General features: G+C 63.4%; 1 protein-coding gene across 1 annotated transcript; it reads left to right on the forward strand.

The window, feature by feature from the left end:
* The first annotated feature begins 1,171 nt into the window (after nucleotides 1-1,171).
* On the forward strand, nucleotides 1,172-19,070 carry EFNB3 (ephrin B3). Its single transcript, XM_084616398.1, has 5 exons — nucleotides 1,172-2,379; nucleotides 6,798-7,090; nucleotides 15,013-15,105; nucleotides 16,597-16,701; nucleotides 17,651-19,070. The coding sequence occupies exons 1-5, from the start codon at nucleotides 2,261-2,263 to the stop codon at nucleotides 18,046-18,048; spliced, it is 1,008 nt and encodes a 335-aa protein (XP_084472524.1). The 5' UTR covers nucleotides 1,172-2,260; the 3' UTR covers nucleotides 18,049-19,070.
* The last annotated feature ends 680 nt before the right edge of the window (nucleotides 19,071-19,750 follow it).

Consider the following 19,750-nt stretch of genomic DNA (forward strand, 5'->3'; position numbering starts at 1 on the left):
CCAGGGACTCTGTTACACATGAAGTGCCACCAGCCGCTCCTGGCCCGTGGGGGGTGCTGGCCCGTGGGGGGTGCTGGACAGCGCAATGGGGGGCAGGCGGCTTCACGCTGTGAATATTTGCCTCCAAATTACAGGGTCCTTCCCAAAGCAAATTCAGGTATACGTGGCTACGGCCTAGCCTGTGGGGCGCCAGGACTCCTGGGTTCTCTCCCCGGCTCTGCCCCTCGCTCCTTGGGCCACTCTAACCACTAGACCCCTCTCTCCTTGCCCATGCCGGGGGCCGAACCAGGCTCGTCTGTGCCCGTCCTCCCGTGATCGCTCCTTTCCCTCTGTCCATGGCACCTGCCCAGCTCCCCAAACTCCGTCTCAAGCGCTGGGGTTTGGGGGGGGCATTGGTCCAATCCTTCACAGCCTTGTTTAGTTTCGTTTCGGGGTGTCACTGGGCTTCAACTTCCCTCAAGTCGAAAATCCCCCTCCCCGCTCCTGAGGCTAAAATCCCACCCCACTTTGCCCCAGGCCCATCTGGGAACCTCCAACAACGCCTGCCGCTCCCGCTTCGCTTCCCGCTTCGGCCTCCGGATCCCGCTTGGCCCATTCAACCCCCGACCCCGAACATCAAGACCCTGGAAGCCCCCGACGGGCCAAGAAATCCCAGCGGGCCGCGGCCAAAGATCGCAGTCCGGGCAAGTCCTGTCTCGGGGAAGACCCACAGCCAGGAGGATCCGCCACGGCCCTTAAAACAAGCGGATCCCGGGATGAATTTTTCACGAAAGGGTTTCCCGGCCGGTTTAGCATCTGCAAGTTCTCGGCAAAGGCGAAACGCTCCGGCCGGTTCAATGGGACCAGTGGGTCGGAAACGGCCTTCAAATCCACGCAGGGTTTCGCAAGATGCTGGATTCCTCTCCAGCCAGATTTGGCCAGCGAGTGGGGTTATTGTTTGTTTAATCGATCCCCCACCCCCCCCGATTCTTACAGAGAAATCCCACTTCCCAGGCCCTAAATGTTCCCGGACTGCCCGGCCTCGGGGCCCCGAGGAAAACCCAGCCGGCCTGGTCCAAGGGGCGAAATCGCCAGCGTTGGGGCTCAAGTCCCTTTCCCACCCCAAACCGATTTCCAATGCATCCCCAATGCATTGGATGAAGTGAGCCGTAGCTCACGAAAGCTCACGCTCAGATAAACTGCTTAGCCTCTAAGGTGCCACAAGTCCTCTCCTGTTCTTTTTGCGGATACAGACTAACCACGGCTGCTCCTCTGAAACATTTCTAACCCAAATCCGCCTTGCCCTACACGCAGGCACACAAGGAACCCGGCTGGGCATTTGACAAATCAATCGCAGCTTGGAGACATTGCTCGCTTTCCTCGCGGCGCAAAGCGGCTCGGGAAAAGGACCCTGATTTCGCTCTCTTTTTTTTTCTTTTTCCCCCTCGAGAAGCGAACTGTGTCTCTGATCAGTCCTGACAGGGAAGCGGAGAGGCCTGCAAAATATTCCTGTCTTCAAGCAACCCTTGCTGGCGGATTTATTTGTGTGCACGCTACTCATTGGGGAGGATTTTAGACCTGAATCCTGACTCCACATCTTCTTTAAAGTCCAGGCTCCAGATCCTAGCCTGTGTGTGTGTGTCTGTGTGTGTCTGGGTGTGTGCGCCCCTGTCTCTCTTTCTCTTCTCCAGTATTTCCCATTCACCACTTCTCTTCTCCTGCTCCTCCTCCTTTCCGCTTACTCCCATTCTCTGTCCTCATCTCTGGAGTTACTCAATGCTGAACCTTCAAAAAAAAAGAGAAAGAAAAGAAGAAGAAGAAAAAAAATCTCACCAAAGACCAGGAGTCCAGGGGGGGCTTTCAAATGAATTCCTTCCCCCTCCCTCCTTTCCTTGTGTCTTACAACAGTGTGTCCTCCCCGCTCAGGAGATCAGACCAGAAAGACACACACAAGAGACGGAGAGGCAATCTCTGTGTGTGTGTGTGAGTGTCTAGATGTATTTTTCGCCAAGGCTGCAGATGGCATTAGGATCTTGAAGGAAAAACAACACACACACACAACTGCCCCCCTCCCCAAACTTTCCAGTTCTGGCATGAAAAATCCAGGCGGGTGGGGGGAAAAAATCCATAAAACTTTACCCAGCCTAGGGCTTGCAGAGTGGGGCAAAGTCTAAGAGTTTGGGAGCCTCTTGATTTTTGTGTGTGTGTGTGTGTGAAAGAGAGACTCTCAAGAAGAAAACACAGAGGAGGGGTAAAAAAAAATTCCCTTTCCTTTGCAATCATGGCATTGAGGACTTCATTGCTTGGACTCTATGTAGGGTTACTGTTTTCCTTGCTGGAACTGTGGATTATTTCGGGTGTTAGCTTGGAGCCTATATACTGGAATACAGCAAACAAAAAGTAAGTGGGGAAAGGGGTGAAATCCCTCAGGTTTTTGCTGCTTTGTCTGTTATAAAGCGGGGATGGGTTTGGGGTGGGGGGCAGAGGGAAAGAACCCCCAAGTTTTAAATCGCTGGTTGTGGTTGGGGATTCATTTTGGGGCTGCAAATCCCAGAGGCGAAGGGTGTGGGGGGGGGGGGAATTGAAAGTTCTTTTCTTTTCCCCTAATCTAGTCAATTTCAAGTGTAACTGACTCGGGTTTTATAAGGACCTGGGTCAATTTCACCCTCAAAAGTCTGCCATTTAATCCTCTTGTCAAACTTTTCTTTCTTTCCCTTTCGCCCTCTTCAGTCAACCCATGTTTTGGAAAGTGTGTTGGGGGTGGGACTTGGTAATCCTCCCCTCCCCCCCCCAAATCAAGGACAATATTTTATTTAACAAAATCAGCCTCTAAAAGTGCCGGGGGAATGTCGGTTTTGCTCTTTATAACAATTCTATATTTTTTAAAGTCTGGAAAAATCGGTGTTTTCAGTGTAAAGGTGAGATGTGTTTGTTTCGGGGGGGCGGATTTTGGTGGCTTTTTGACGCTGGACAGCGCGCAAGAGCGAGTGTGTGTGTGAGAGAGATTGTGGTGTTTTGGTGAAGTTTGTGCAGGCGAGCCAGAGACGGGTGTGAATTTGGGGTAGGCCTCTTGAAGGTCGTATTTTGGGTTGTGGTCGGCTTTTTTTTTGGAAAAGAGCGGTGCTCTCCACGGGTGCGGTATATAAATGTGTGTCTCTTCCCAGTTGTGGGTGTTGGTTTTGGTGCCTTCAGTGTGTAGATCAAGTGTGTGTGTGTGTATCGAAAGGGGAAGAGGGATTCCCTTGAAATTATTCTGTGTGTGTGTGTGTGTTTATTTAGCTTTATACTGGCAGCTTCTTAAAGTTGTGTGTAGTTTGATGTCCCCTTGAAATGACTGACTGGGTGTGTGTGTATCATAGGGTTGGAAGAGACCTCTGGAGGTATCTAGTCCAACCCCCGGCTCAAAGCAGAATATATGGATTGATCCTGCTCGAGACTGATGGCTTCTTAAGACTGATCTTTGGGTCTTGGGTTGTGTTGTGAGCCTCTGTGGATCCTTTTCATTTTTGATCACCGCACACGGGGGGCTCTGTTTGCTGATCTATGCTTTATGGGGGCTGAGCGAGTTTCCAGACCATGGTGTTAATAGGTCAACGTAGGCATTTCTTTCTGCCCCTATATATCGGTAAGTTACATTTTCCTCCCTGCTGGCTATATTATTCCAGACACAAGATCCATCTAAACCACCCGAGTGTGGGATCTGCTCCGGGCTCAATCAAAACCCCCTTTCTCCATCCGGCGCCAACGACAAAGTTTTAGGGGGTTCGATGGGCTGGCGAGCCTGGCCAGGGACGGAGCCTGGCTGCCAGAAAGATGAAGCATAACCGTGATTCACAGACCCTACAATTACTCCCATCGTCGTTGTCAGCGCTTCCTAGCAACAAATACAGATTCTAGGGAATGGAGCTATTTGTCTAAATCATTTCCACCCCCACCCCCACGCCTGAAAAGGGGGTTCGCAGTCTCCCTTGCAGATCTAGGGAGAAGGGTGGTTTTTGGTGTCTTTCCGGGTGGTTTTTCCCTCCCCCCCATCCCCAAAGGATCTTAAAACACGGGGGTACGCCGCTTAAAGAGGGGAAAAAAGCAAAGCCACTTTCTTTATAAAACGTATTTCTTTTATGACGCAAAATATCAGACCAGATCAGCCTCTGGCTACATTTACGTGCGGGGACCAATTTGGCTGTCTCTTGGGGGGCTGGCAGTGTGTGTCTGGGAAGAAATCTTGCCATTTTTTGAAGCCATCTTCTTTTTAAAGCAAACCGTTGGATTGCTTAGGCGTTGATTTTGGACACACGCGCGTGCACGCGCAGATCGCCCGGCCGGCCTAGGGCGAGCAAATTGTTGAAAGGCTTTAAAAATCTGCCCCGAACGCCAAGTCCCATTGTCAAAGGTCACTTGGGCCCAGGGCTTCATTTGGGCCAGGGCTTGGCAGGACAGGGCCCCGGCACCTCTGGGCTTGCTGCGTCAGTCATAAATGTAAATAAATTACTTCCGCCTCTTTCATGACAAATTAAGCACCGCGTAGGCCATTTGGATAAATCAATGGGGACGAGGTGCCTAAACCCCTGTGGGGGAACTGGAACCTAGCAGCTTGAGACTCAGTGGAAGGCTTCTAAATCTCCTAGGCCCATTTCGGCCATGCTCTGCACTGAGCTGTTTCTGTCTCTGTGTGTGTGTGTGGTAGGGGACTGGGACACTCGAGATCTGACCGTTCCCGAGATTGGAGGGACCGGGCTCCCGGCAAACCGGTTTCTCTCTTGCATTTCCCCGGGCACCGGTTTCTTCCTCTCTCGCACGCAGGCCTGTGAGTGTCTGCAGCCCAGCCAAAACCTGGATCTATTATCTCTCATGGGACGTTCAAAGTGTCCCATTTTCAGGGGCGTTCAATGAAGTTTTTCGGCGTCAAATCCGTCAACCGATTTTTGGAATGATCTTCAAACCGGACGGTTTCCAAAGCGGAAAAATCTGGGAGTCCCTTTCGTGGCCAGAGCTCAGATTGATCCCGCAAACTCCTACCCCTGAATCCTGATTTTGAAGCCGCTCGGACAATTTCTAGCTGCCCGGGCGGGAAGGAACAGGAAATATTCCTGCGGCTATTCTTGGTCATCACTATCGGTTTTTATGAAGCCGTCCAGAAGTTTGTAACAGTCCTTCCCACGCAGGTGGAGTTATTCCTCATGAATGCTTAAAATTAGGAAGGCACGTGTACTGCCCGACGGATGCGCCAGGCCGCTGAAAATGAGTGTCTCTTATTAAATAGAGGGGTGCCCCATCCCTTTGATCCGCTCCGACCGCAATGATACGTGGTGAATATTTTAACGTCCAGGAACTACACGGATCAGAGTTTTGTGGCCAGGAATCGACGCCGATCCGTGTGACTTCCGATAAAAGCTTTAACGCTCCCCCCAGCCCCCCCCCAGCGGGCTCACCCGGGGCTCAGATGCAGCTGGCTCTGGGGTGGGGAGAAGCGACTGGGTAATTTTCAAAGCGACCTCCGCTTGCGTTCGATAGGGCAGCCTTGTTTTTAAGCACGTTGGCCTCAGGAATGCGTAGTAAAGCACTGAAAAATCAAGCCCTCTGACCAAATCCCTAAGCCACAAACCGTCAACCCCCTCTGCGCGATACAGCCGTGGATCGTCTTAAACAGCAAATATTTTCATGGCCAGCATCCTTGCAACGCCGTGCGTCAGCGTCCTTTCAAATCACTTGCCCGTATTGAAGATGGACGTGCCAGTGGGAAATCAGTGCGTCTCGTGTGAAAATACGATTCACCAGGATTTACCCCGAGAGTCGAGAGAGACTGCGGGGCTCGCAGATCGGTGCCTCTGGACACGGGCTGCGTGCCAGACAGGGCCGGCACCGAGAGATCAGAGGCCGCTGGCTGCGGCGGGATATTTTCGGCTCTTGCTTTTCGGTGGCGGGGTGTGGGGGGGAGGGCGTGAGGGGTGGTGTTGCGGGGCCTCCGGAGCCCGGGGTGGCCGAGGAAACGCAGGGGGAATTCTCTGGAACCGCGAAATCAGGCCGCTGGTCCTAGAGAGAGAAAACGCAGTGGGTTGGCTCTTGGGCTGAAGGCCTGTGACCATCAGGACTCCTGGGTTCTAACCGTGACTCTGGCATGGATAAGGAAGAGAACCCAGGAGTCCTGGCTCCCACCCCCGGCTCTAACACTAGACCCCAGTCCCCTCCCAGAGCCGGGGAGAGAACCCAGGAGTCCTGGCTCCCAGCCCCCCAACCTACTAGAGTAGGAGCTGTGCCCCGCCCCAGAGGTGCCACATCTCCGCGCCAGGCAAGGGGTCCCCCGATAGCCAGCCACCCCACCCCAGAGGTGGTTGCATCTCAGCACTGCGCAAGAGGTCCCTCGGGGACCAGGGGCAGCTGATGGGGGTCTTTCCCCCAAGTCTGGGTGGGGGTGGGGCTGGGTGGCTCCCCTGGGGGTGGGGCTGCGGGGGGGCCCAGCAGAGGGGTGAGGGACAGGTGTTTCACACGGACGAGGGCCGGGAGGGGCCCTGCTCCCAGACGGGAGGCTGTTTTGTCTCGGCCTGTTCCCCAAAATCGGCAGCCTTGGCTGGGGTGGGGGTGGGGGGAACAACCGTGTCTCTCTGTCAGGGTCTCCTTAGTCAGAGGATCTGGGGGAGGTCACAAAGCAAGCGGGGGCCGTCCCGGGGGGGGACACCAAGCTGTGCCTGTCCTGGGGGGGCTGGGTGGGAATCAGGGGCCTGTCCCCTCTAGCGGGCACCGGCTCCCATCTGCCCCCAGGGCGGGGACTGGCTGGCTCAGGGCGGGTTGGGGTCCCCTCTCTGACGCCCCGTCTCCGGCAGGTTCCAGGCGGCGGGCGGCTACGTCCTGTACCCGCAGATCGGCGACCGGCTGGACCTGATCTGCCCCCGCTCCCGCCCGCCGGGCCCCTTCTCGGCGGAGGAGTATGAATATTACAAGCTGTACCTCGTGCCGGGCGAGCAGGCCCGGGCGTGCGAGATCCTGCGGGCCCCCAACCTGCTGCTGACGTGCGACCGGCCCGAGCACGACGTGCGGTTCACCATCAAGTTCCAGGAGTTCAGCCCCAACCTGTGGGGCCACGAATTCAAGAGCAACCAGGACTACTACATCATCAGTGAGTGCCCGGACTCCTGGGTTCTCGCCCGGCTCGGGAGGGGGGCTAGCGGCTAGGGCAGGAGGGGCTCCTGGGTTTGGGTTGATACATTTTTCTCCTGCATCTCGGCGCCGGGCGAGGGGTCCCCGTGTCACCGGCCGCCTTGCCCCAGAGGTGGCCGCATCTGAGTGCCGGGCGAGGGGTCCCTGGGTCACCGGCCGCCCCGCCCCAGAGGTGGCCGCGTCTCGGCGCCGGGCAAGGGGTCCCTGGGTCACCGGCCGCCCCGCCCCAGAGGTGGCCGCGTCTCGGCGCCGGGCGAGGGGTCCCTGGGTCACCGGCTGCCCTGCCCAGAGGTGGCCGCGTCTCGGTGCCAGGCGAGGGGTCCCTGTGTAACCAGCCGCCCCGCCCCAGAGGTGGCCGCATCTTGGCGCCAGGCGAGGGGTCCCTGTGTAACCAGCCGCCCCGCCCCAGAGGTGGCCGCATCTCGGCGCCAGGCGAGGGGTCCCTGGGTCACCAGCCGTCCTGCCCCAGAAGTGGCCGCGTCTCGGCGCCGGGCGACAGACCCCAATGTCAGGGCCCGTCCTGTCCGGTGGGGGTCGGGCTGCTGGGATTTGGAGGGGCAGCTCCTGTCTCTCAGGCTCTGTGTTGTGAAATCCGGCTCCCCGCACCCCCCCCCCAACACAATCTGTCCGTCATTCTGTCTGTCTGTCTCCTGCCCTCCCACGCTGTTCATTGCTGAGTCAATCGCTCGCCGCCCACCACCCGCTTCTCCAGCCCCCCCAGCCTCACCTCTGCCGGTGCCCCTCACTCCCAACCTGCAGCCCCCTGACCCCACCCCAGCTCTGCCGGTGCCCCTCACTCCCGACCCGCAGCCCCCTGACCCCCCCAGCTCTGCCCCCCCAGCTCTGCCGGTGCCCCTCACTCCCGACCCGCAGCCCCCTGACCCCCCCAGCTCTGCCGGTGCCCCTCACTCCCGACCCGCAGCCCCCTGACCTCCCCAGCTCTGCCCCCCCAGCTCTGCCGGTGCCCCTCACTCCCGACCCGCAGCCCCCTGACCCCCCCAGCTCTGCCCCCCCAGCTCTGCCGGTGCCCCTCACTCCCGACCCGCAGCCCCCTGACCCCCCCAGCTCTGCCCCCCCAGCTCTGCCGGTGCCCCTCACTCCCGACCCGCAGCCCCCTGACCCCCCCACCTCTGCCGGTGCCCCTCACTCCCGACCCGCAGCCCCCTGACCCCCCCAGCTCTGCCCCCCCAGCTCTGCCGGTGCCCCTCACTCCCGACCCGCAGCCCCCTGACCCTCCCACCTCTGCTGGTGCCCCTCACTCCCGACCCGCAGCCCCCTGACTCCCCCACCTCTGCCGGTGCCCCTCACTCCCGACCCGCAGCCCCCTGACCCCCCCAGCTCTGCCCCCCCAGCTCTGCCGGTGCCCCTCACTCCCGACCCGCAGCCCCCTGACCCTCCCACCTCTGCCGGTGCCCCTCACTCCCGACCCGCAGCCCCCTGACCCCCCCACCTCTGCCGGTGCCCCTCACTCCCGACCCGCAGCCCCCTGACCCCCCCACCTCTGCCGGTGCCCCTCACTCCCGACCCGCAGCCCCCTGACCCCCCCCAGCTCTGCCGGTGCCCCTCACTCCCGACCCGCAGCCCCTGCTAGCCCCTCCCAGGCTCCCCCCTGACTCCCGAGGCCATGCCTGGGGTGACAGTGGCAGACTCCCAGCCAGGATCATAGGGTCTGAGAAGTTGGGGGTCAGAGCTGGAGCCGTGGGGTGACCCCCCCCCCGAGTCCAGTGTCCGAGGGGTGGGGGGTTGTTTGCATGGGACGGGGGGCTCTCAACAGGAGGTGTTTCAGGGTGTCTGCCGGTGAGGGTGTGAGCATGCAAGAGACCAAGGCACCTTGCGGGGGGGGGGACGCGTGCAAGGGGGTGTGCACGCAGACCGGTGCGCGTGTGGAACAGGTGTGTGTGTCTGTGCAAGGGGGTTAGTTCGCTGGCTTGCCCGCTTGCACTGTCCCTTCCCCAAAACGCTCCTTGCCCACTCAGTCCCTCGCCTGCATTTGCACACCCCCGTCACTTGCACACCTGTCATCATTTGCACACTCACTTGCCTGCACACACCTGGGGTTGCCTTTCACCTTTGCGCGCCAACCCTCTGTCGCACACTCATAGGCAAGTTTGGTCCCTGGCCCACTTGGCCCTTTGCACACCCACGTGCACACCCTCTTGCACACACACCCCAGACCAGGCCCTGCACCCACCTCCTGGCACGCTCGCTCATGCTGGTGCACACACCCCAGCATGGATGTTTGGTCTCTCGCACACTTGTGTGACCCATTGCATACTCACGCACACTCAAACCTCTTGCACACACAGTAGAGACGTTCAGCCCCTTGCACGCTAGACTGGTCCCTTGCAGGCACACAGGATGAACATTTGCTCCCTCACACCTGCCCCTGGCCCGTTGCACTTTCACACCTGCGCACACTCACTCAGTCTCTTGCACACATATGTAGGATGGACATTCAACCTCTTGCACACTCCCCTGGTCCCTTTCATGCACACTCACATGCCCATGCCCCCCCTCCTCTGCTGCCCACAGACTCTTGCACACCCTCTCTCCTGTGCACACTGCCTCCCTTGCACACTCACCCAGCCCCCTCCCTACAGATGGCTCAAGGCCTCTTACAGGGCTTGAACCCTGGCTGCTCCCGCACGGGCGTGCAACACAGTGTGTGTGTTTGAGTGTGTGTGTGCCTGTGCACATGGGTGTCTGGGGGTGGTCCGGGCTGAGCAGCCCCCCCCCCACCCGGAGCCTGTCGGCTGCTCCGGGATATTTTCCCTTTTGAAGCGCTGAGGCTTCCTGACATCTGGGTCACGGGGCAGGGGGACCGGGGGGGGGGCCAGTTTGAATCATCAGGGCCCCATGGGGGGGCAATTGTTGCCCCTGAGGGGGTGGAGAGATGCGGGGGGGCGCACATCCACCCCCCCCGCAGTTTCCCATCACAGACCCCGCTGGTCTTTCCCCCATTGCTATGGCAACTGTCTCCCGACAAACCAGTGACTTCCTGGCACCCTAGCAACCGTGCCACGGCAACCGCCCCCCCGACCCCACCCCAGAGAGGCTGCACCCCCCCACTTGGGGAAGAGGGGGCCTCATGGGGGGCTGGGTGTCACCTGTGGAAGGGAAGCTCAAGTCCTCAGCCCCCCCCAACTCCCATTCCCAGCCCTCCCCCTCCCTCCCTGCCCCTCCGCACCCCCCATTCCCAGCCCTCCCCCTCCCTCCCTGCCCCTCCGCACCCCCCATTCCCAGCCCTCCCCCTCCCTCCCTGCCCCTCCGCACCCCCCATTCCCAGCCCTCCCCCCCTGGCCCTCCCCTCCCCCCATTCCCAGCCCTCCCTCTCCCTCCCTGCCCCTCCTCTCCCCCCATTCCCAGCCCTCCCCACCCCCCATTCCCACCGCTCCCCCACCTCCTCCCCCTCTCCCTTTGCTATCACCCACCTGCCCCAGCGTCTCCTGGGGGGTCTTGGGGATTTTACTGGGGTGGGAGGGGGGAGCGAAGGGGCCGAGAGGGGATCCGGGGGGGCGCTGGGGGGAAGAGCGAGAGGCCAGCAGAAGCAGGGAGGGGAGACGGCAGGGTGCGGGGGTGGAGCTGCGGGGGGGGGAGAAGGGGGCAGGAGAGTCGGGGGGGGGAAGGGGCTGGTGGGGGAGGGGGAACCAAAGGCGCTGGCATCGCTGACCCAGTTATTGGTCAGACGATTGTTCTGCCCAACAAGACACGAGCGAGGGAAGCTGGGGGGGGCGGGGGGGTCAGGTGCCAAGTAGGGCAGGAAGTGACAGAACCAGAAACAAGCCCCCCCACTCGGCAAAAAATCCCTGAGTAACCAGCCGCCCCGCCCCAGAGGTGGCCGCATCTCGGCGCCGGGCGAGGGGTCCCGGTGTAACCAGCCGCCCCGCCCCAGAGGTGGCCGCATCTCGGCGCCGGGCGAGGGGTCCCGGTGTAACCAGCCGCCCCGCCCCAGAGGTGGCCGCATCTCGGCGCCGGGCGAGGGGTCCCGGTGTAACCAGCCGCCCCGCCCCAGAGGTGGCCGCATCTCGGCGCCGGGCGAGGGGTCCCGGTGTAACCAGCCGCCCCGCCCCAGAGGTGGCCGCATCTCGGCGCCGGGCGAGGGGTCCCGGTGTAACCAGCCGCCCCGCCCCAGAGGTGGCCGCATCTCAGCGCCGGGCGAGGGGTCCCGGTGTAACCAGCCGCCCCGCCCCAGAGGTGGCCGCATCTCGGCGCCGGGCGAGGGGTCCCGGTGTAACCAGCCGCCCCGCCCCAGAGGTGGCCGCATCTCGGCGCCGGGCGAGGGGTCCCGGTGTAACCAGCCGCCCCGCCCCAGAGGTGGCCGCATCTCGGCGCCGGGCGAGGGGTCCCGGTGTAACCAGCCGCCCCGCCCCAGAGGTGGTCGCATCTCGGCGCCGGGCGAGGGGTCCTGGTGTAACCAGCCGCCCCGCCCCAGAGGTGGCCGCATCTCGGCGCCGGGCGAGGGGTCCTGGTGTAACCAGCCACCCCGCCCCAGAGGTGGCCGCATCTCGGCGCCGGGCGAGGGGTCCCCGGGTCACCGGCCGCCTCGCCCCAGAGGTGGCCGCATCCAATACACAAATGTTTATTACAGATCTTTAAACTCTCCAGGACTCCTGGGTCCCGTGGGGGGTGGACAGAACAGACCAGCGGCTGGGGGCTGGGGGTTTTGAAGCGGGGGGGGCCCGGAGCTGCGCATGGGGTGGGGTCGCTGGGCTATGTGAGGAGCTGACTAGGTGGGGGATGAATGTGTGTGGGTGTCTGCGGGGGTGGGGCGGGCAATCGGGGTGCATGTGGGGGGCTGTCTCTGCCCTGGGGGGAGCTGTATAGGAGGGGTCTGGGGGGGCTCTTGGGAAGACAGGGGGCCTAGTGGGGATGGAGGGGACCGTGGGGAAGGCTGGCTGCAAGGGGGGCTGGCCCGGGTAGCCAGCATCTTTGAGCACAGACCTCCCCCGGGTTTAGCGGTGAAAGGGCCCGGCCACGCGCGGCTAACACGATGTGATGGCCTGGCTTGCCGGCGCCCCCGGCACCTGCTGCCACCGCACACACGCAGCCCCCCCACCGCTCCCTGGGGACCCCGGCGTCCGGGCCACCACCCCCGCTCGGCTTCAGCACCGACCTCCCAATGGGCTTCCAGCCCCCCTGCTGCCACCACTAGCCCCCAATCCCCTCCCAGAGCCGGGGGGAGAACCCAGGAGTCCTGGCTCCCAGCCCCCCTGCTCTAACCATCAGCCCCCACTCCCCTCCCGGAGCCGGGGAGAGAACCCAGGAGTCCTGGCTCCCAGCCCCCGGCTCTAACCCACCAGCCCCCACTCCCCTCCCGGAGCCGGGGAGAGAACCCAGGAGTCCTGGCTCCCAGCCCCCGGCTCTAACCCACCAGCCCCCACTCCCCTCCCGGAGCCGGGGAGAGAACCCAGGAGTCCTGGCTCCCAGCCCCCCGCTCTAACCCACCAGCCCCCACTCCCCTCCCGGAGCCGGGGAGAGAACCCAGGAGTCCTGGCTCCCAGCCCCCCCTGCTCTGACCCCCCAGCCCCCACTCTCCTCCCAGAGCTGGGGAGAGAACCCAGGAGTCCTGGCTCCCAGCCCCCCCTGCTCGAACCCACCAGCCCCCACTCCCCTCCCGGAGCCCAGGAGAGAACCCAGGAGTCCTGGCTCCCCCCCCCCGCTGCTCTAACCCACCAGCCCCCACTCCCCTCCAAGTGCTGGGGAGAGAATGAGGGTGGGGGCTGGGAGCCCGGACTCCTGGGTCCAGTGGGGGCTCCAGGCTGGAGGCTGCGCTCTCCCCGCGAATTGCTGAGAGCAGCACAATGAGGACCTAGTAACACGGCCCGGGGTGTGTGTGTGATCCAGGCCTCTGTGTGTGTGTGTGTGTGATCCAGGCCTCTGTGTGTGTGTGTGTGTGTGTGAGATCGAGGCCTCTGTGTGTGTGTGTGTGATCCAGGCCTCTCTGTGTGTGTGTGTGTGATCCAGGCCTCTCTGTGTGTGTGTGTGAGAGAGATCGAGGCCTGTGTGTGTGTGTGTGATCCAGGCCTCTGTGTGTGTGTGTGTGTGAGATCCAGGCCTCTGTGTGTGTGTGTGTGAGATCAAGGCCTCTGTGTGTGTGTGAGAGAGATCGAGGCCTGTGTGTGTGTGTGTGTGTGTGTGTGATCCAGGCCTCTGTGTGTGTGTGTGTGTGAGATCGAGGCCTCTGTGTGTGTGTGAGATCGAGGCCTCTGTGTGTGTGTGTGTGTGTGATCCAGGCCTCTGTGTGTGTGTGAGAGAGATCGAGGCCTCTGTGTGTGTGTGTGTGTGAGATCAAGGCCTCTGTGTGTGTGTGTGTGTGTGTGAGATCAAGGCCTCTGTGTGTGTGTGTGTGTGTGTGTGTGAGATCGAGGCCTCTGTGTGTGTGTGTGTGTGTGTGATCCAGGCCTCTGTGTGTGTGTGAGATCGAGGCCTCTGTGTGTGTGTGTGAGAGAGAGAGAGAGAGAGTGTCGCCCAGCCATCACTGGGGTCTAATTTCACCTTCCCCAGAGCGACAAAGAGCTCTCACACAATCACCCCACACGCACACAACACACCACAATCCGTGGCCAGAGACACGCGCACGGCCCGCGTGACAAGGCCACCTCACACACGCGCCGCGAGCATCCGCTCGCAGGCCAAGCCCCAGCCCCCCCACTCCCCAAACCAACCCTGCCCCACCGGTAATGGCTCCCCCCGCCTGCCCCCTACCGCCACCCTGGGGCCAGCCCTGCCTGCCCGGGGAGCGTGCCCCCTGCTGAGCCCTCCGGCCCCACTCCCTGCCCCACAGCGCCCTCTCGGGGCCAGCCCTGCCTGCCTGGGGAGAGCGCCCCCTGCTGAGCCCTCCGCCCCACTCCCTGCCCCACAGCGCCCCCTGGGGCCAGCCCTGCCTGCCCGGGGAGAGCGCCCCCTGCTGAGCCCTCCGCCCCACTCCCTGCCCCACAGCGCCCCCTGGGGCCAGCCCTGCCTGCCCGGGGAGAGCGCCCCCTGCTGAGCCCTCTGCCCCGCTCCCTGCCCCACAGCACCCCCTGGGACCAGCCCTGCCTGCCCGGGGAGCGCGCCCCCTGCTGAGCCCTCCGGCCCCACTCCCTGCCCCACAGCGCCCTCTCGGGGCCAGCCCTGCCTGCCCGGGGAGAGCGCCCCCTGCTGAGCCCTCTGCCCCGCTCCCTGCCCCACAGCGCCCCCTGGGACCAGCCCTGCCTGCCCGGGGAGCGCGCCCCCTGCTGAGTCCTCCGCCCCACTCCCTGCCCCACAGCGCCCCCTGGGACCAGCCCTGCCTGCCCGGGGAGCGCGCCCCCTGCTGAGCCCTCTGGCCCCACTCCCTGCCCCACAGCGCCCTCTCGGGGCCAGCCCTGCCTGCCTGGGGAGAGCGCCCCCTGCTGAGCCCTCCGCCCCACTCCCTGCCCCACAGCGCCCCCTGGGGCCAGCCCTGCCTGCCCAGGGAGAGCGCCCCCTGCTGAGCCCTCGGCCCTGCTCCCTGCCCCACAGCGCCCCCTGGGGCCAGCCCTGCCTGCCTGGGGAGAGCGCCCCCTGCTGAGCCCTCTGCCCCGCTCCCTGCCCCACAGCGCCCCCTGGGGCCAGCCCTGCCTGCCCGGGGAGAGCGCCCCCTGCTGAGCCCCCTGCCCCGCTCCCTGCCCCACAGCGCCCCCTGGGGCCAGCCCTGCCTGCCCGGGGAGAGCGCCCCCTGCTGAGCCCTCTGCCCCGCTCCCTGCCCCACAGCGCCCCCTGGGGCCAGCCCTGCCTGCCCGGGGACAGTGCCCCATGCTGAGCCCTCTGGCCCGCTCCCTGCCCCACAGCGCCCCCTGGGACCAGCCCTGCCTGCCCGGGGAGCGCGCCCCCTGCTGAGCCCCCCCCACCCCACTGTAATGTCCCTCTCTCTCCCCACAGCCACGTCAGACGGCACCAAGGAGGGGCTGGAGAACCTGAAGGGCGGCGCCTGCCTCTCTAAGGGGATGAAAGTCGTCTTGAAAGTGGGGCAGCGTAAGTCACAACATTACGGGGGGGGCTGGGGGGCAGGGAGCGGGGCAGGGGCTCAGCAGGGGGCGCTCTCCCCAGGCGGGCGGGGCTGGCCCCAGGGCGGCGCTAGGGGGCAGTGAGCGGGGCAGGAGGCTCAGCAGGGGGTGCTGTCCCTAGGCAGGCAGGGCTGGCCCCAGGGCGGTGCTAGGGGGCGCTGTGGGGCAGGGAGCATGAATTGGAGGACTGGCAGTCAGGACTCCTGGGTTCTCTCCCTGTCTCTGGGAGGGGAGTGGGGGCTGGTGGGTCAGAGCAGGGGGGCTGGGAGCCAGGACTCCTGGGTTCTCTCCCTGTCTCTGGGAGGGGAGTGGGGGCTGGTAGGTCAGAGCAGGGGGGCTGGGAGCCAGGACTCCTGGGTTCTCTCCCTGGCTCTGGGAGGGGAGTGGGGGCTGGTGGGTCAGAGCAGGGGGGCTGGGAGCCAGGACTCCTGGGTTCTCTCCCTGGCTCTGGGAGGGGAGTGGGGGCTGGTGGGTCAGAGCAGGGGGGCTGGGAGCCAGGACTCCTGGGTTCTCTCCCTGTCTCTGGGAGGGGAGTGGGGGCTGGTGGGTCAGAGCAGGGGGGCTGGGAGCCAGGACTCCTGGGTTCTCTCCCTGGCTCTGGGAAGGGAGTGGGGGCTGGTGGGTCAGAGCAGTGGGGCTGGGAGCCAGGACTCCTGGGTTCTCTCCCTGGCTCTGGGAGGGGAGTGGGGGCTGGTGGGTCAGAGCAGGGGGGCTGGGAGCCAGGACTCCTGGGTTCTCTCCCTGGCTCTGGGAGGGGAGTGGGGGCTGGTGGGTCAGAGCAGGGGGGCTGGGAGCCAGGACTCCTGGGTTCTCTCCCTGGCTCTGGGAGGGGAGTGGGGGCTGGTGGGTCAGAGCAGGGGGGCTGGGAGCCAGGACTCCTGGGTTCTCTCCCTGGCGCTGCGAGAGCGGATCCGAAGTCCCTGGTTTTCTCCCAGCTGGGGTTGATTTGGCGAGTCCCGCTGAGCTCCCTCCACGGAGCTAATTAGCGCTGCGTGATTGCAGCGGGCGAGAGGAGGAGCGACTGCGGGCGGGGGGGGGAGGGGAAAGGGGGAGGAGCTTGCTGTGTGATTGACAGCACCTAAAGCCAGCTCCAGCTGGCCTGCGCTTTTCCTCTGGGCCCCGAACTGCGGCGAAGGACCCACAGCTTCTGGGGCAGCCTCTGCTCAGCCCTCTTCCCCCCCCCCGGAGGGCTGGGGGTCAGGAGTGAGGGGCCCCGGCAGAGTCGGTCCTGCGTCCCATAGACTCCAAGGGGAGTGGCGCCCCCTCCTGGCCGGGCCTGGTTTTGCAACACACAGAGGGGAAGGTGGCTGGGAGAAGTGGGGGGCTTTGCTGGGGTACAGGGGACTCTGCACCCTCCCAGGGGGCAGAGTGCGCTGGGGACCCCGCTCTGTGTGCACCTGTCACTCTCCCCCCCCATCCCCTTCCCCCCACCCACGCATCTCTCTCTCTGCCCCCCCAGATCCCGGCACGGCCTCCAAGTCCCAGAAAGCGGGGTCGGAAACGCCGCCCGAGATGGAGCGGGGGACGCTGGGCGGAGTGGAGCCCAGCAAAGCAAGCGGCGCAGGTACGGAGCTGCCAACCCCCCGCCAGGTTCCCCACCCAGTACTGGGGGTCCCTGCCCCACACCCAGCGCCCCCTGTCTGCCCCGTCGGCACCAGATCGCTCCCCCAGACCACGCGTGTTCAGAGATGGGAACTGAGCCCCCCCTGCTCTAACCACTAGACCTCCCAGAGTCAGAGAGAGGACCCAGGAGTCCTGGCTCCCAGCCCCCCTGCTCCAACCCACCAGCCCCCACTCCCCTCCCAGAGCCAGGGAGAGGACCCAGGAGTCCTGGCTCCCAGCCCTGTTCATGGTGGCAGCTCCCTGACTGGCTTGGCCCAGGGGGTTTCTGAGCCCTCCTGTCCCTCAAAGCCAGTTAAGGCAGCTAATTGTCTCTGTGACTCCGCCCCCTGCCCAGGACACCTGGGTCCTTTACAGCCAGCAGCATCCCTCAGACTCAGCCCCCGCCTCTCCCTCCTGGGACAGACAGCAACAGGTCATTAACCCCTTCACACCCACCGAGGGGGGGCCTGCCTTGATTCCCCCATCCCCCTGACTCCAGACCCGCAGCCCCTGCTAGCCCAGCCGTGGGCCCCCCCCAGCCCTGCCGGTGCCCCTCACTCCTGACCCACAGCCCCCTGCCAGCCCAGCCCTGCCCCCCCTGCCCTGCCAGGGCCCCTCACTCCCGACCCGCAGCCCCTGCCAGCCCAGCCCTCCCCCCCCGCCCTGCCGGTGCCCCTCAGTCCCGACCCACAGCCCCTGCTAGGCCAGCCTTGGGCTTCTGGGCGGGGAGTGGGGTCAAGTGGTTAGAGCAGAGCGGGCTGGGAGCCAGGACTCCTGGGTTCTCTCCCCCCTCCCCGGCTCTGGGAGGGAGTGGGGGCTGGTGGGTTAGAGCGGGGGGGGGGGCTGGGAGCCAGGACTCCTGGGTTCTCTCCCTTAGCCCTTTCTCTCTCTCTCTCTCTCTCCCCCTGCAGGTGCTGGGAACGCGACGGGCCCGGCGGGGGGCGCGAACGGGCCCTTGCCCCAGTCCAACGTGCCCGTGGTGGCCGGGGCAGCGGGGGGCGCCGCCTTCGTGGCCCTGGTGGCGGCGGGCGTGACGGGGGCCGTGTGCTGGTGTCGGAGGCGGGCCAAGCAGAGCGACACCCACCTCCCGCCTCTCTCGCTCAGCGGCCTGACCAGCCCCAAGCGGGGGGCCGGCCCGGGGGGCAACAACAATGGGTCGGAGCCCAGCGACATCATCATCCCGCTACGGACGTCGGACGGGGCCTTCTGCCCCCACTACGAGAAAGTGAGCGGGGACTACGGGCATCCCGTCTACATCGTCCAGGAGATGCCCCCCCAGAGCCCCGCCAACATCTACTACAAAGTGTGAGGGGGAAGGGGGGCCCGGGCCCACCCCGGCGCTGGCTACGGACTTACGCCTCTCCCACCCCAATACGGACGGCCCCCCCCGATGCTGACGGAGATGGGTGCCCCCCACCCCCGATTCTTCCTCGTGTAAAGAGCCCCCGGCACTGACAGGGTTAAAGCAGAGGGGGGACCCTGTACTCTGGCGCTGACAGGGTTAATGGGGGCCAAGGGGGTCCCTGTCCCATTCTCCTCTCTGGCACAGATGTTGGGGGGGGGGCTTGGAGCTGGTCCCTTCCCCTAGCTCCGCTCCCCACATCCCTACAGTCCTGTCCAGGCCAGGTCCTGGCTCCCCACATCTCAGCTCCACCAGGAGTGCGGGGGGGGGGCCTGTGGGGTCAGAGGGGAAAGTCAGGAGCAGCTGTGTTACGTCTCGGGGTGGGGGGAAATCGGCCCTCTTCAGGAGATTCCCCCCTGTCCTAAGGGCTGGTGGGGGCAGTTTTATCTCCCGCCCTCCCTTCCAGTCCCTGTTCACATGGAGTGGGGGAGGGGATTCGAGGGAGGGGCAAAAAGTTTGGTTATTTCAACCGTCGGGCCCCCCCGGGACCTTTTCTTTGTCGCCATTTGAAAATGTGACTCAACAAAATGGCCGCGCCCCTACCCCCCGCCCCCCGATCAGAGAGACGTTTTTGCCTGTTGGGGGACCAGGTACGGAGGTTCGGGAGTGGACTCGTCATTTTACAAAAAAAATCCACCCCCCATTCAGCAAAAAGTGAACTTGAAGCCACAAGAAGTGACCTATAGCCCGCCAGGAAATGAGGCGGAGGAAGAGACTCCAGCGAGGGTGGGACTTCCTGTTTTTGGATGGGGACTTCCTCTTTCGGGTGGGACTTCCTGTTTCGGGCCCAGAAATGACTCCAAGGTGAACAAGAAGGGGAGGGGTGGGATCTTTGCGGGCTTTAATGACGTTTTTTGACCTGGGAATTTCTTAGCTTTTGTTGGTGGAATTTACTGTCCGATCATGTGCATTATAGAAGTTCTTGTGCATCCATCTGGCCACCGTTCGTTATTTCGTACCCATCTCTCCCCCGCCCCCTTTTCCCTCGTGAGTTCACGAGGGGGCCCCTGGCGGGGGCTGGGTTACACTTCTCCTGTGCAGAGGCCTCGTCTCCTGGGAAAACGTTTTCTTTTACAAGGTGTTTTCCCGCTCCAAATAATAGGGAAAAACGATGCCCGGGAAAGGCATCATGCACATTTATACCAGTTTAAGCTGCTTCACTTCACAAACAGGAGTAAAGAGGTGATTTGGTGGGGGACCCTGCGCTCCTGGGTCCGGTTCTGGTGCTACTTTGCATCACGCCGGGCGGTTGCCCTGACAGATCTACTGCTATCCAGCCGGGGTTAGACGGGGTAGTTACACGGGGCCTGACTGGCCTCGTAACGTGTTAATCTATTTTTTTAATAGTTCAGGGCCGGTGCCCCGCACAGGATCTGGGATCTCCCAGCGGGCTGTGGGAATTTTCTGGGGTTGGGCGGGTCTACGTGTCGCCAGGCACAGCTAGTGGGGATCGTGGGATACAGTGGGCCCGAAAGGTGGCCAGGTCCTTCCAAAGCCGAGCCCGAGAAAGCCGCCTTCGGGCGAGCGTGGCAAAGCGGCTTGGCCTAGAAGCCAAAAGTGATGGGGACAAGTCATTCCCGCGCCTTGGAGAGGGGATGGTGGAGAGGGG

The sequence above is a fragment of the Lepidochelys olivacea genome, assembly GCF_965140295.1.
Source record: "Lepidochelys olivacea isolate rLepOli2 genome assembly, chromosome: 28".
Taxonomy (NCBI): domain Eukaryota; kingdom Metazoa; phylum Chordata; order Testudines; family Cheloniidae; genus Lepidochelys; species Lepidochelys olivacea.